Genomic DNA, 12,690 nt, shown 5'->3' on the forward strand with positions numbered 1-12,690 from the left:
CCCCTTTTTTTTTTCAAGAGCATCCTACATTTATGGTATAATTATTTGATCTTAAGGGAAGTTAGGTGGGGATTGCAGTACTGTATTTTGTAGAAGTTACTGTTTCTATGGACACTGGAGGTTAACACCATGGAAGATGACAAGAGTTTGTTCCTATGTTTTTTCAAAAATTAGGAGTGCGGAGACTGAAGTGATGTCTTCAGTGTGGAGCTGTTCCCTAGATATAACGTTTAACATTTACAATGAGAAGAAGCCTCCCTTAGTAAAGATGCTTATGACAAGCTGTGTTGCCAACTCTAAAACGCTGCAACTAAAAGAATCATCACTCTGCTTTTCTGTGTAATGGAAGGAATGATAAGAGAGGTCTTGGCAGCTTGTACACTCCTGAAGCACCTGTGTCTATGTATGTGTTATAATTCTGTTGAGAACATGAAAACGTGCCTCACCAAGCACTTTCAAAACTCTTAACTCTGAACAAACATTAAAGAATAATCTTTATATTCTCCCTATCATGCAAGGCTATGAAGTTTTGAAAGGCATATACTACAATAGGAAAACCTTTTTACCTTTTTTCTATAGCTTACTTAGCTCCAAGAACTTTTTTTTTTTTTTACATAAATACATTTACATTTTAAAATAATTTGATTTAGTCTGTAATCAATAGAAGCAGAAAAAAAATATTTTCTTTCTAAAATATACTATACTTTTTCCTTTCTTTTCCTCACTGTGGTTGTTTTACTCAGGTGGGCAGCCAAGTTCCACCACAGCCTCTCTCACTCCCCCACCTCAACGAGGAAGGGAAAGAAAGTAGGACACAAAGAACTCAAGGTTTGAGATAAGGATGATTTAATTAAAGGGAAAAGGGAGAGGGGGGGGGAAAAAAAAGGCTGTGCAGAAGCACAGAGAGAGGAAAAAAAAAGTTACTCTCTACTTTCCATCAACGAGTGATGTTCGGCCACATCCTGGGAAGCAGGACCTCAATATGCATAACGGTTGTTTGGGAGGACAGACGCTTCCACCTTGAGAGCCCCCCCCCCCCCCGCCACTCCTTCCCCTTTTCCACTTTTTATTGCTGAGTGTGACATCATATGGCATGGAATATCCCTTTGGTTGGTTTAGGTCAGCTGCCCTGGTGATGTCCCCTCCCTATCACTTGCCCACCCCTAGCCTGCTGGCTCTTGGGGGCTTGGAGGGAGTCCTGATGCGGTTCCAGTATTGTGCAGCAATAGACACAGCAGTGGAGTGATACCACTGCTGTTCTAGCTACAAGTGCAGAGCACAGCACTGTATGGGCTGCTGCAGGGAAGGTTAACTCCATCCTAGCCAGACCCAGCACACTCATATGCATCAAGGTGATGTCTTCGGAGTATCTTTCATCCCCATGACCACCATGGAAAAAAAAAAAGAAAACATCACTGCTAAACTGTACCCATTTGTTATAATAATTTGTTATAAATAATAGAAATTATTTTTATCTAGGGACTTGGAGTTCATTTTGAATGTCAGAAAGCTTTTTAGCTTTAGAATTACTTATAAAGCAATAGATATCAGCTGAAATGCCTCTAGGATTCAAATAAGTATGCCTGACTGCTTGAGTTAAATGGAGAGTGTTTGTAGCTTGCCAGAATTTCAAGATTTTGTTGATCGCAGTATTTGTATGTTGCTGAGACATACGTGGATGTTTGAGGTTCATTCTGCCACTACTTAAAGAGAAGGGAGTGTCTTTGTTAAACCTCTTATGTTGCTGTCAATTAACAAATTGAAAAGTTGGATCGGAGTTTTGTCCAAATTGATTTAAAACCTGTTTTATTGGATGAGCTTTTCCTGCTATTATGATTTGCCTGGGTTTTGTGGTATTTACTGAAACACCTTCAGCCTTTTCTTAGTGGTCAGTTCTTATTCCTGCCTAGCTTTATTTTTTGCATTCAGAAGTTAAATCAATGAGTATATTTTAGGGCAATTAGTTTTCTGTTATTTAAAAGCTGCTTGTCATTCTCAAAGCTTCTTACTGCTCTCATTAAGTCAGATTAATCAAAGGTAGTTGCTGGGAAATAGGTTGGTTTTGTTTATTTTCATTTGTTGTAATGGATTAGTTCTGCGTATCTGCACTGACTTTTACTTTTCTCATACAGTGCATTTGTGGTTTGGGAATCTTTTATTTATCTGAGAAAACTGTAGCCAGTAAATGGAAGTGACTTCTAGTCTAAAACGCTTTGAGCAGTGTGAGTGCAAACAACCTTAGAATCTGTATTGCAGTTGCATTTCTGTGGCTTAGAATAGTGGATGATGAGGCTGTGTGGGTAGGGGTCCTAGAGTGTGCAGTGTAGAGCCTGGTATGTGGAATGGAACCTTGTGATCCCAACACGGTAAGCATTGACGTATGTATGATGGATTGGATATTGACTAGGCTTTGTAAGCCCACCTATCATGTTACCATCATATTCCAAATTTTCTGGAACTTCTGCTGTAACAGATAAAAATTCTGACTGTCTGCATTTACACTAGTTTCAGGGAGCAAATTCCCTACACCATATGGCCCGTGGCAGCATGGAATCAGGTTTGTGCCCTGACAGCTGCTTGTGTCTACTAACTGTATGTGTGCTTTGGAACAGTTGGTCTGGATCGTTGCTGGGCTACCTATGTCACCTGAATACATATCAACAAGTTGTCTGAGAGTATTTTTTTTAAACATAGTATGTTTTCTGAGATATGTGTTGTGTGATATGCAAGGGACTATGTTGATGCACTTTTGCTGGAATACTATCAAAAAAATGTCAAACCTATTATCCTGTACATACTGCCTGTAGAGAGTGAACCCTGGTGGGAATTGTTCCCAGCATTGCAGTTTAGTTTTCTTTTTGTCAGGAAGCGTTTGGCTTATGCTAGAATAAGATGGCATATCTGCACAAAGCATGCCAGGAGACTAGACTTCTGGGATGAAATGGGTAAATTGCATGGTAGTGTAGCCATTGCAACAATCTGTTCATAGTGTGTTTTGTTTTGGTTTGATAGGCCTAAAAAGAACCTGAAGGAAAAGGGTGTAATACAAAGAGAGCATCTGAGAACTTAAGTCTGTTAATGATCTTAAGCACCGTGGGCTAGGTTTTTACCTGGATTGGGTATTTAAGATGCCCATGGACTACACTTCCAATAACAGCAAAGAGGCCATCTGCTATGCATACATGTGCATGCTGTCTTTTGTTGAAACAAGCTTTTCCTGGAAGCCGTGGGACTCATTACTTGTAGACTTTTACATGGACCAAATTTGCTCCAAGTGTCATAACCTTTGAGTTGTGTTGGTGTCTTCTGAATCTCTGGCAAGGTTAATCTTGGAGCTAAATAAACATCTTCAGATGACCGAGTTGACTGTTTCTCACGATGAAGCTATTTATAGTGTTGTATCACAGTAGTCATTTCTTACAGAATGGTTTTATAAAAGTAATCTACTGGTAAATAGGTAGATTACACTAGTGTCACAGAATTGATTTTACGCAACTTAAATGTAGCAGTAATTAAGGATTTATTATATAATTTTATGGTAAAGAACAAGATTATACTGTATGATTTTTAACACCACTTAGCATTTAAGTATCAGACAATTTAAAACAAAGATTTTAGCAGAATTTGCTATAATAGAAACAGTGATTTAGTTAAGAATTTGAAAATGGCAAGGTTCGCACGAGAGACTAGCACAGGGTATTAGGAGTTTCTAAACTCATCCTCATACTTCTAGGATTCTCTCCTAAGGTGAATTACTTACCATTCTTCCTCATGGGATGAGCTTCATCCTCGAGGAGTCAGCCCTGAGATGTACTTTATCACAGGTGTCCCAGCTCAGGGGGAGATTAAGCATGCAGCCTGCTGCTCCTGGAGCAAGAACTCCAGTAGTTCTTGCTTGAGATTGCTGTCTATAGTATCATGAGATAACTGACTTTTAGTCAGTGATTTTCCAGGATTCAGGTCTTTTTCACTTTGTTTATGATTCAAGGGTCAGTGCAAAAACTGAACACTTAACAGAATAGTATGTCATGTGCCTAACTACAAACCTATTAGCTATAAATTACACAACCAAAAAAATCAACACAGTGTTTATGCAAATGAAAACTTAGGGGTAAAGTTTGCAGCTGTCCTTGGTTATGCTGGGATGGAATTTGGCTGTGACCAAATTCCAGTCTTGTACCTCTGGGCTGTCTTCAGAATCAAGAAATACGTGAGGATCTGCAAGAAATTTGTTGGTTGCTTTGTTTTTTCTTCCTTGTTCTCTCCTATACTCAACTCTTGTAGTAGACTTGGTGTCTACTCCCTCTCACTTGCCATGGATGTCTAGCTCCTTCCCACTTTTTTATTCTATGCTTTCCAGCTACTGCTGTCTTTGTAGTGTGGTACATGATAGTTTTTTTGGATGTAAGGAAACAAGAGACTCTAGGAGACAGTAAGAGAAGTCACGTGTTTCAGCTCATGCAGTCACTTTGCCAGCATATATGTACATTGTCCATCTTCTACTTTGCAAGACAGGAGTATACCTTACCTAGAATGGTTCATGTGTCATAGTAGTGATCTTACTTTTTCCTTACCTGTTGACATCAAATTTGTATTTTTAAACTCTGTCGGGCATTTTGTTAATAGATCAACTAAACAAGCCACCTTAGCTTGATTAAAACATTTAAGTGTCTGCAGATTGTATAAATATATTTACACATTGTTGAACACTGTATATGTACATTGTTAGTTCCTTGATCTTTATGCCTCTTATCCTCCAAGTTGCTTACTCATGGTATTCTGAGAATAAAACTTTCTCATTTTCTTGAAAGTGGTTGTAGAGGAGACTGGAACAGAAAGGATGAAGTATTTGATTATTACCATACTGTACTAAAACTGCTTTGAAAATATTTTTATTTTTCAGTAGAAGTGGGTTGATGGTGGCCTTACCAATGGCCTTCCTATCTTGCCTTCTGGACGAACTGTGACAATTTCTCCTTTCAGTGGTCGATTAGATATCTGTCCACAAGATAAAGGACGTGTGGATCTTTATGTTAAACTTGCAAAACAAGATATAATGGTGAGTTGCTGATTTATTTAATAACTTCAGAAGAAGAAAAGATAGTTGAGTAGTTAAGTTTATGCTTATTTTTGATTGTTTGTTTTCTGTATATATATATTACCTTTATATAACATTTTTGGCATTTTCTGTTTTGACATGGGCTGTAAATATTCCCTTAAACACAAGGGAAAGAAAAATGTAGAACAAATTTTGTCAGAAAGATTGAAAAGTATCTAGTACAAAATAGAGCAAGTATGTCACAGGTTATTCAATTTATATAATCTAGGCTTGCTTTACATATCATTTGTCTTCGGCTAGGTAGTGTTTACAGAGGAAAAAAACAACTTAAGACTTCCCTAAAACACCTCAGGAGGGAAACTAGCTCATCCATTCAAACATACTGAAATGAGCTGCTCTAACTGAATTTAAAATATGAGTTTTAAGTTGTACATTTGAAATGATATACACTTGACACTTCATTGCTCAGGAGAGCTTATGTTAAGATTTTGAACCTTATAACCGCTACACTTTTCCAGAATTTTTGTTTGATGTTACAAAAATGTTTGTGTGTAATGACTAAGGCTTAGACTGATTTTTATGACCTCCTTTTCATTGTTGACACTTCTGTCTCTGAAAGCTTTTTCTCATAAACTTTTACCACAGTATTGCATCCTTTGTCACGATGAAAGAAAATACTGAAGGCAGTAGACTTATCATTGCTATCAAAAAGACTTCATAGAAAGACAAAAGAATGGTTAGCAATAGTTGCTACACATCTTAAGTTTCACTTTGACAGTTCTTAATATGTTTTCTGAATTTGAGTAAAAATAATGTTCTCTGGTGTCCTAAACTGTGACAATTTCTGAATCTTTGTAGTGTTTCACAGAGATTTTAAGCATCGTAGTACTTGGTAAATGATCATAAAGCATGAGGATACTTATTTTACTGATAATATGCATAGTTTATGTTTCTTGGTTATGGATTGTGTCTAGTATCTAATGCATCTAGAAGAAGAAAATGAGTTGATGAGTGGATTAATTTTGAGAATTAATTTCAGAGTTGCATTGCTGCTTGGATCCTCCAAATGTAATCCTCCAAATGTGATCCTCCTTGTGTAAAATCTTGAACAACGTTTAAAACTATTCTTTTTGAAGCAAACCTTGTAAAAATGTGAACTAAGAAAAAATTTTTCAGCATTTTTTCTTTTCATCATAATCTGTATAAAATGAAGAGTTGTCTGTCTTTGTACCTGGATTGGAATGTGAACAATGTTCTCTCTTCGAACATCCTCCCTCTATTAGTGTCAAAATGTGAATATTTTTTTCAAATAACGATGATGATTTTGGCACTGTGTTGCAATATAGATACAGATAAAGTATATGGCTAAAGTAGATACTAAATTATTTATATAAATGAAATACTTAAGTCTTTATTAAATCTGTTTGTAATTTTCTTATAAACAACTTAATAATGTCTTTATTTAAAAACAAAGTTCTAAAATCTTTGTAGTTTACCAGGAAGGTCAACAAAGTGACCCTTTAAGATGTTAAGTAATTTTTACTTTGCTGGAATTAAAAGCTGCATTTGTACTCATATGTAAAACATCAACTGGGAATGTTTTGCCAGGCTAGATGGGGCTTTGAATAACATGGTCTAGTGGGAGGTATCCGTTCCCATGACAGGAGGGTTGGAAATGGATGGTCTTTAAGGACCGTTCCAACACAAGCCATTCTGTGATTGTACTATCACAGAGGCAATACCAGTTGTTCTCTGGATGTCCAGTACCCTGAGCTGGTGGAAAGGGATGGGGAGAGAGATGTGGCCCTCATAATCCACGAGGAAATGGTTGGTGATCTGCTACAGCACTTAGATGTATGCAAGTCGATGGGGCTGGATGGAATCCACCCGAGGGTACTGAGAGAACTGGCAGAAGAGCTGGCCAAGCCGCTTACCATCATTTATCAACAGTCCTGGCTATCGGGGGAGGTCCCACTTGACTGGTGGATAGCAAATGTGACGCCCATCTACTAGAAGGGCCGGAGGGTAGACCCAGGGAACTATAGGCCTGTTAGTTTAACATCAGTGCCAGGGAAGCTCATGGAGCAGATTATCTTGGGTGTCATCATGCGGCACTTGCAGGGCAAGCAGGCGATCAGGCCTAGTCAGCATGGGTTTATGAAGGGCAGGTCCTGCTTGACGAACTTGATCTCTTTCTATGACAAGGTGACACGCTTAGTGGATGAGGGAAAGGCTGTGGATGTGATCTACTTTGATTTCAGTAAGGCTTTTGACACCGTTTCCCCACAGCATTCTCCTCAAGAAACTGGCTGCTCATGGCTTGGACTGGCGTACGCTTTGTTGGGTTAAAAACTGGCTGGGTAACCGGGCCCAAAGAGTTGTGATTAACGGAGTTAAATCCCGTTGGGGCCGGTCACTAGTGGAGTCCCCCAGGGCTCGGTACTGGGGCCAGTCCTCTTTAACATCTTCATTGATGATCTGGATGAGGGGATCAAGTGCACCCTCAGTTGTTTGCAGATGACACCAAGTTAGGTATGTGTGTCAATCTGCTCGAGGGTAGGAAGGCTCTGCAGGAGGATCTGGATAGGCTGGACTGATGGGCCGAGGCCAACTATATGCAGTTCAACAAGGCCAAGTGCTGGGTCCTGCACCTGGGGCACAACCACCCCAAGCAGTGCTACAGGCTGGGAGATGTTGGTTAGAAAGCTCCCTGGCGGAGAAGGACCTGGGAGTATTGGTTGATAGTTGGCTGAATATGAGCCAGCAGTGTGCTCAGGGGGCCAAGAAGGCCAACAGCATCCTGGCTTGCATAAGAAACAGCGTGGCCAGCAGGTCCAGGGAAGTGATTGACCCCCTGTACTCAGCTCTGGTGAGGCCGTACCTCGAGTACTGTGTTCAGTTTTGGGCCTCTACAAGAAGGACATGGAGGTGATTGAGCGAGTCCAGAGGAGGGCAGCGAAGCTGGTGAAGGGTCTGGAGAGCAAGTCTTATGAGGAGCAGCTGAGGGAGCTGGGACTGTTCAGCCTGGAGAAGAGGAGGCTCAGGGGCGACGTTATTGCACTCTACGGGTACCTGAAAGGAGGCTGTAGCAAGGTGGGGGTTGGTCTATTCTCCCACGTGCCTGGTGACAGGACGAGGGGGAATGGGCTAAAGTTGTGCCAAGAGAGGTTTAGGTTGGATATTAGGAAGAACTTCTTTAACAAAAGGGTTGTTAGGCTGCCCAGGGAAGTGGTCGAGTCCCCATCCCTGGAGGTCTTTAAAAGACGTTTAGATGTAGAGCTTAGGGATATGGTTTAGTGGAGGACTTGTTAGTGTTAGGTTAGAGGTTGGACTCGGTGATCTTGGAGGTCTCTTCCAACCTAGATGATTCTTTGATACTGTGGGTTGAAAAGGACCTTAAAGATCATGTAGTTTCAACCCCCCTGGTCTGGGCAAGGTTGCCAACCACTAGAGCAGGCTGCCAGAGCCCTATCCAGGCTAGCCTTGAACACCTTCAGGGATGGGGCATCCACAGCCTCTCTGGGCTACCTGTTCCAGTGCCTCACCACACTCTATTATGCTATATTCTTAAGAATTTTTTTACATTAGGAAGTGTACAAAATACTTACGTAAGTTTAGCTTGTCAGCTACCACTCCCCCAGACAGTTCCTGGAATGCATCTGTACAAAACGTTTCAGAAACTTTGGGCAGTTTTACAGTCAGATAGCTTGTCTTAGAGGCTGTGAATTTGTGCCAGTTTGTGTTGGTTTTCAGCAACGTACCTGAACGTGTGTGATTTACTAGTATAGACATAGCCATGCTGTTTTGTTTTTACACATGCTACATGATAAAGATAACAGATAACAACACAGTCAAGTCTAACATAAGTTGCTTTAATATATTAATTTCTAGCATTTCTCTCTGTTGCAGCTGTCTCTGGCCAACCTAGTAAGACTTAATCAAGCTATGTTCCCACCAAACCAAGAGAAAATGGAATCACTGTACCAAAATGGATTTGATGATGCTGTTCATTTTTTACTAAAAGAAAACTGGTTTGAATAGATAGTACATAGAAAACAAACAAAACCTGATGGCTGTTGAAGTACAGCATTAGGTATCCTTACTAGTATCCTAGATTGCTGTCACAATTTCTGTTTATCGAAATAAAAATCTCAGCTGGAATTGTTTCAGCTTCTGCCAAGAAAGCATCAGTTCCATCCTGCTGTATAAACATGTCAGAATGGGAACTGTACTTGCCTGGTCATTGTTTTGTTTTGAGGTAACTCAAATTTAGATCCATTTTGCTTCAGCACTGGACTTTAACTTGGTGAGCTTGTGTTATAATTATAGAAGTTTGGAAGTCTTATCTGATGTTATTTGAGACTCATCATGGTTGTATCATGAAAAATTAGTCTGTATTCTTCAGTTAGTATAATTGTTGTGTGTGCTCATCAGGTGTTTACAATGTTGTTAGTCTAATGTATATTCTAGAATGTTCTAGAGGATTTGAACTCAGCACTAGCCACAAGAAATAAAACATTTGCACTTTTATTCTGATACGAGTATTTTTTTTAAACAATAAAGTTCTTGCCGTTCTCAGTGGATGCAGTCTTTCTAAATTTAAAATACTATTTAATTTTTTAACAAAAGTGTAATATGTGCTTTTAACAATATCTTGTGAAGAGGAATAATTATTATGTTTTCTTTGTTTGCTAAAATTGAATAAATATATTTTCTTGAAACTTTTGTCAAGCTCATTTATGAATTTCTCAGAATGCTATAACAATCTGATTGTCTACAGAAAATAGTCAGTTGGAAATAAGTTGAAGTAAGTCAGCAGGTAATGAACCCACTCATATCTTGTTCTGTTCACCTTGTATTCACCTTGTATTCACTATTCACCTTGTATTGATTTCCTTAACTGCAAGGTCAGAATTTTCAGTCTTGATGCCTAAAATCCATAGCTGTTTAAAATCAAAGTGTTAGGCTTTTTAATGTGCTTTTTAAGTTGAGTTCTTAATACTTACAAAACTTTGAGATATTGATAGAACTCCAAAATTATGGAAAATCTAGGGAGGTAAGAAATAATAATTAAAAGCCCCTTCAGCACACAACCACGTATTTCTGTTCATATGTAGATTGTACCATTCATGCAGTAGGGATTGAATTCTTCTATTAACTGTTTTTGTTAGAAAAAGAAGTAATTAAAACAGAATATTTTGCACCAGCATTTTTAGATGCATTAGGTTTTGTGCTGTCAAAACACCTGTGATTGGCTTACTTGTTTATACAAAGGGTAACTTAGCATAAGTAGAAATGTGAATAATGCTATTAAAAAATTATTCTTTAATGCCGATCTGGTGTAGCCTGAGTTTCTAATTCAATGATATTTTGTCAGTATGGCAGAAACTTACTCACTTACAATTCTGAGGGTTTGGAGCTACTCACAAGCTTTTGGAACAGCATACATGCTCCACTCAGTTACCTTCCTAAGCAGTAATGGAGCCATGCATATTTAAAAAATCTGCAAAAAGCTTGTTTATCTGGATGCAGTTCTGTAAGAGTTGCTTTTAAAGAAGAAGGTTATTATCAGTAAATGAACTTTGCATTTAACATTCTGAGCATGGAGTTTCACAGTTTGCTATGCTCTTTAGTCTAGTAAAATAAAATCTGACTTCTTTCTCCATGTATTAATGCCACAGACAGTAACACATGCCATATCCTGTTCACTGACTTCTGAGAGCCACAGGTAATGTTCAGTGCTTTAGAAAGTGACCTTCAGAGGTTTATGATAATTTGACAGAACACTTTTCAGGAAGAATAAAATCATGTTTATGCAGAATAAACCTGCAGAAGCGTTTATAATGATAAGATGAAGCTTTGTTGTTTGGGAGAGGGGGGATTTATATATATATATATATATATATATATATATATATATATACATACATATCTTGGAGCATAAAACTTGAATGAGAACAGAAGTCTGTTCAGACATAACACCAATGTTCGGAATGGTTACTGAACATCAAGACTCAGAGATTTTTATTACCACCATTTTATGAATATTTTCTGATTGTGTATGACCTACCAAAAGCAGAACACAAGCCTATTGTCTTATTGTCTTTAAGCTGTTCATCTGGTCCTAAAGAAGCATAGTAAAGCACATTCAGAAATGTATTATCCTCAGCCAACAATATTTTGTGTGGAAAAAATTAAATCTTCTTAAAGAGAAAAAAAAATGTTTCTTGATCAAATAGGTTCGCAGGGCAGGATTTATAGAAGGCAGTTTTAAATCATGAGGACAGTTGCAATCTCTTTGTTTTAGGAAAGAAGCAATGTCTGCTTCTGTACATTCAGATTTTGTGAATACTGCCCATTTTATTTCCTCCTTCAAACACACAAAGCTTTATTATCTTGAAAATTTAAGATGCAGAGTTTTAAGTAAATTTATTTTTTCCAAGCTAAGTAGCGCTTTTGCAGTAGAGACGTACCCTTATTAAAGATGGATCTGTTTTCCTACTGGTTTGGTCTCCAAAATTGTGTGAATTGGTCACAATTACCTTCTATTTATCTTCATAAACTTCAAAACTTTAAATTAAAAATATCTGTAATACAATAGTAATGCTTTTGTTTGTGAAAATAATCCAACATAAGGGAGCCCATATGGATACGGGGAATACAGTTTCTGTTTTTGTGGAATGTACATGCCATTTGTCACTACACAAATGATGAGAGGTACCCTATAAATGTTTGTAAAAGCTGCCTTTAGGATAGGAAGACTAGTAAGAGTACCTTTAGGTCAGTCTGCTTCATGGCAGAAGACGTGATCCCTGAAAGGATCTAATTTCCTGCTTATCTGTAGTAGTACTAATTCTGTCCATACCCTGTCCCAGGTCACCTAGTTGGAGATGCATATGGCTGTGTACGTTCCTAACCTAAACCTTAGTTTTGTTTTAAATCTCTTCTGTGTATGGTCTTACTGGGCAATTACATGCATACACTTTTAAATATTTTCTATCTAAACACAAATCTAATAGTCAGACTTGTCTTATAATTTCTTGTGTTATTAGCAGTGATATTCTTCAAGTGAATATTAGCTTTACTGCATTAAGGAAATTTAGTTTAGTTTTTTGTTTTACAACACTGCAGGTTCTTCAGTTTCGTATGGATCTTTCCTTGCTAATTTTGCTGACTAATAGCTGGAATTTTCTGTTAGAGCATCATAACTCTGTTATACTGAGAAAGGTTCTGACTACCTTCTTAACGTTTCTCAAAAGCCTAAGGCAGTAGGGAGTCCTCTTTCAGAAAGTAGTGGATAAATGCATTTGAAAAGCAGTTACCAATCTCCTTTATCAAAACAAACCAAAATCAAATATATGAATTTGTAATTTTAAGAATACTTCTTAAATAGATTCATTTCCTGTTAGGGTTGTTTTCAGTGAAGTCCTTGTAGGGCTGAAAGCATAATCTGCACTTGCTAGAATTTCATCTTCTGATGGACTTGCTACATAAATAGGCTGCATAACCTTTTTTAGAAACTGTTATTAAGGTCTTAAAAGGTTGAAGGAAATTAAACTTGCTAAATCTCATATATATTTTCTACCTTGATGCTGCTGATAAGTGGTTGTGATGAAGATAATAGCAAGCAA

The 12,690-nt window shown here is 38.1% G+C and overlaps 1 protein-coding gene across 10 annotated transcripts in view; it reads left to right on the forward strand.

Moving 5' to 3' along the window:
* The window catches only part of PNPLA4 (patatin like phospholipase domain containing 4), a 41,744-nt gene that overhangs the window by 14,652 nt on the left and 14,402 nt on the right, over positions 1–12,690 (forward strand). For 7 of the 10 annotated variants that reach the window (XM_035345522.1, XM_035345357.1, XM_035345699.1 and 4 more), the window contains 2 exons: positions 4,907–5,059; positions 8,969–9,640. In XM_035345522.1, the coding sequence (XP_035201413.1) occupies positions 4,907–5,059; positions 8,969–9,100 (285 nt within the window). In that variant the 3' untranslated portion in view covers positions 9,101–9,640. Of the gene's footprint in view, positions 1–4,906; positions 5,060–5,095; positions 5,102–5,678; positions 6,147–8,968; positions 9,641–12,690 lie in introns of those variants that run through there. The other 3 variants (XR_004755928.1, XM_035345777.1, XM_035345614.1) reach the window with 2 other exon arrangements.

This window comes from Oxyura jamaicensis, chromosome 1 (assembly GCF_011077185.1).
Source record: "Oxyura jamaicensis isolate SHBP4307 breed ruddy duck chromosome 1, BPBGC_Ojam_1.0, whole genome shotgun sequence".
In the NCBI taxonomy this organism is placed as follows: domain Eukaryota; kingdom Metazoa; phylum Chordata; class Aves; order Anseriformes; family Anatidae; genus Oxyura; species Oxyura jamaicensis.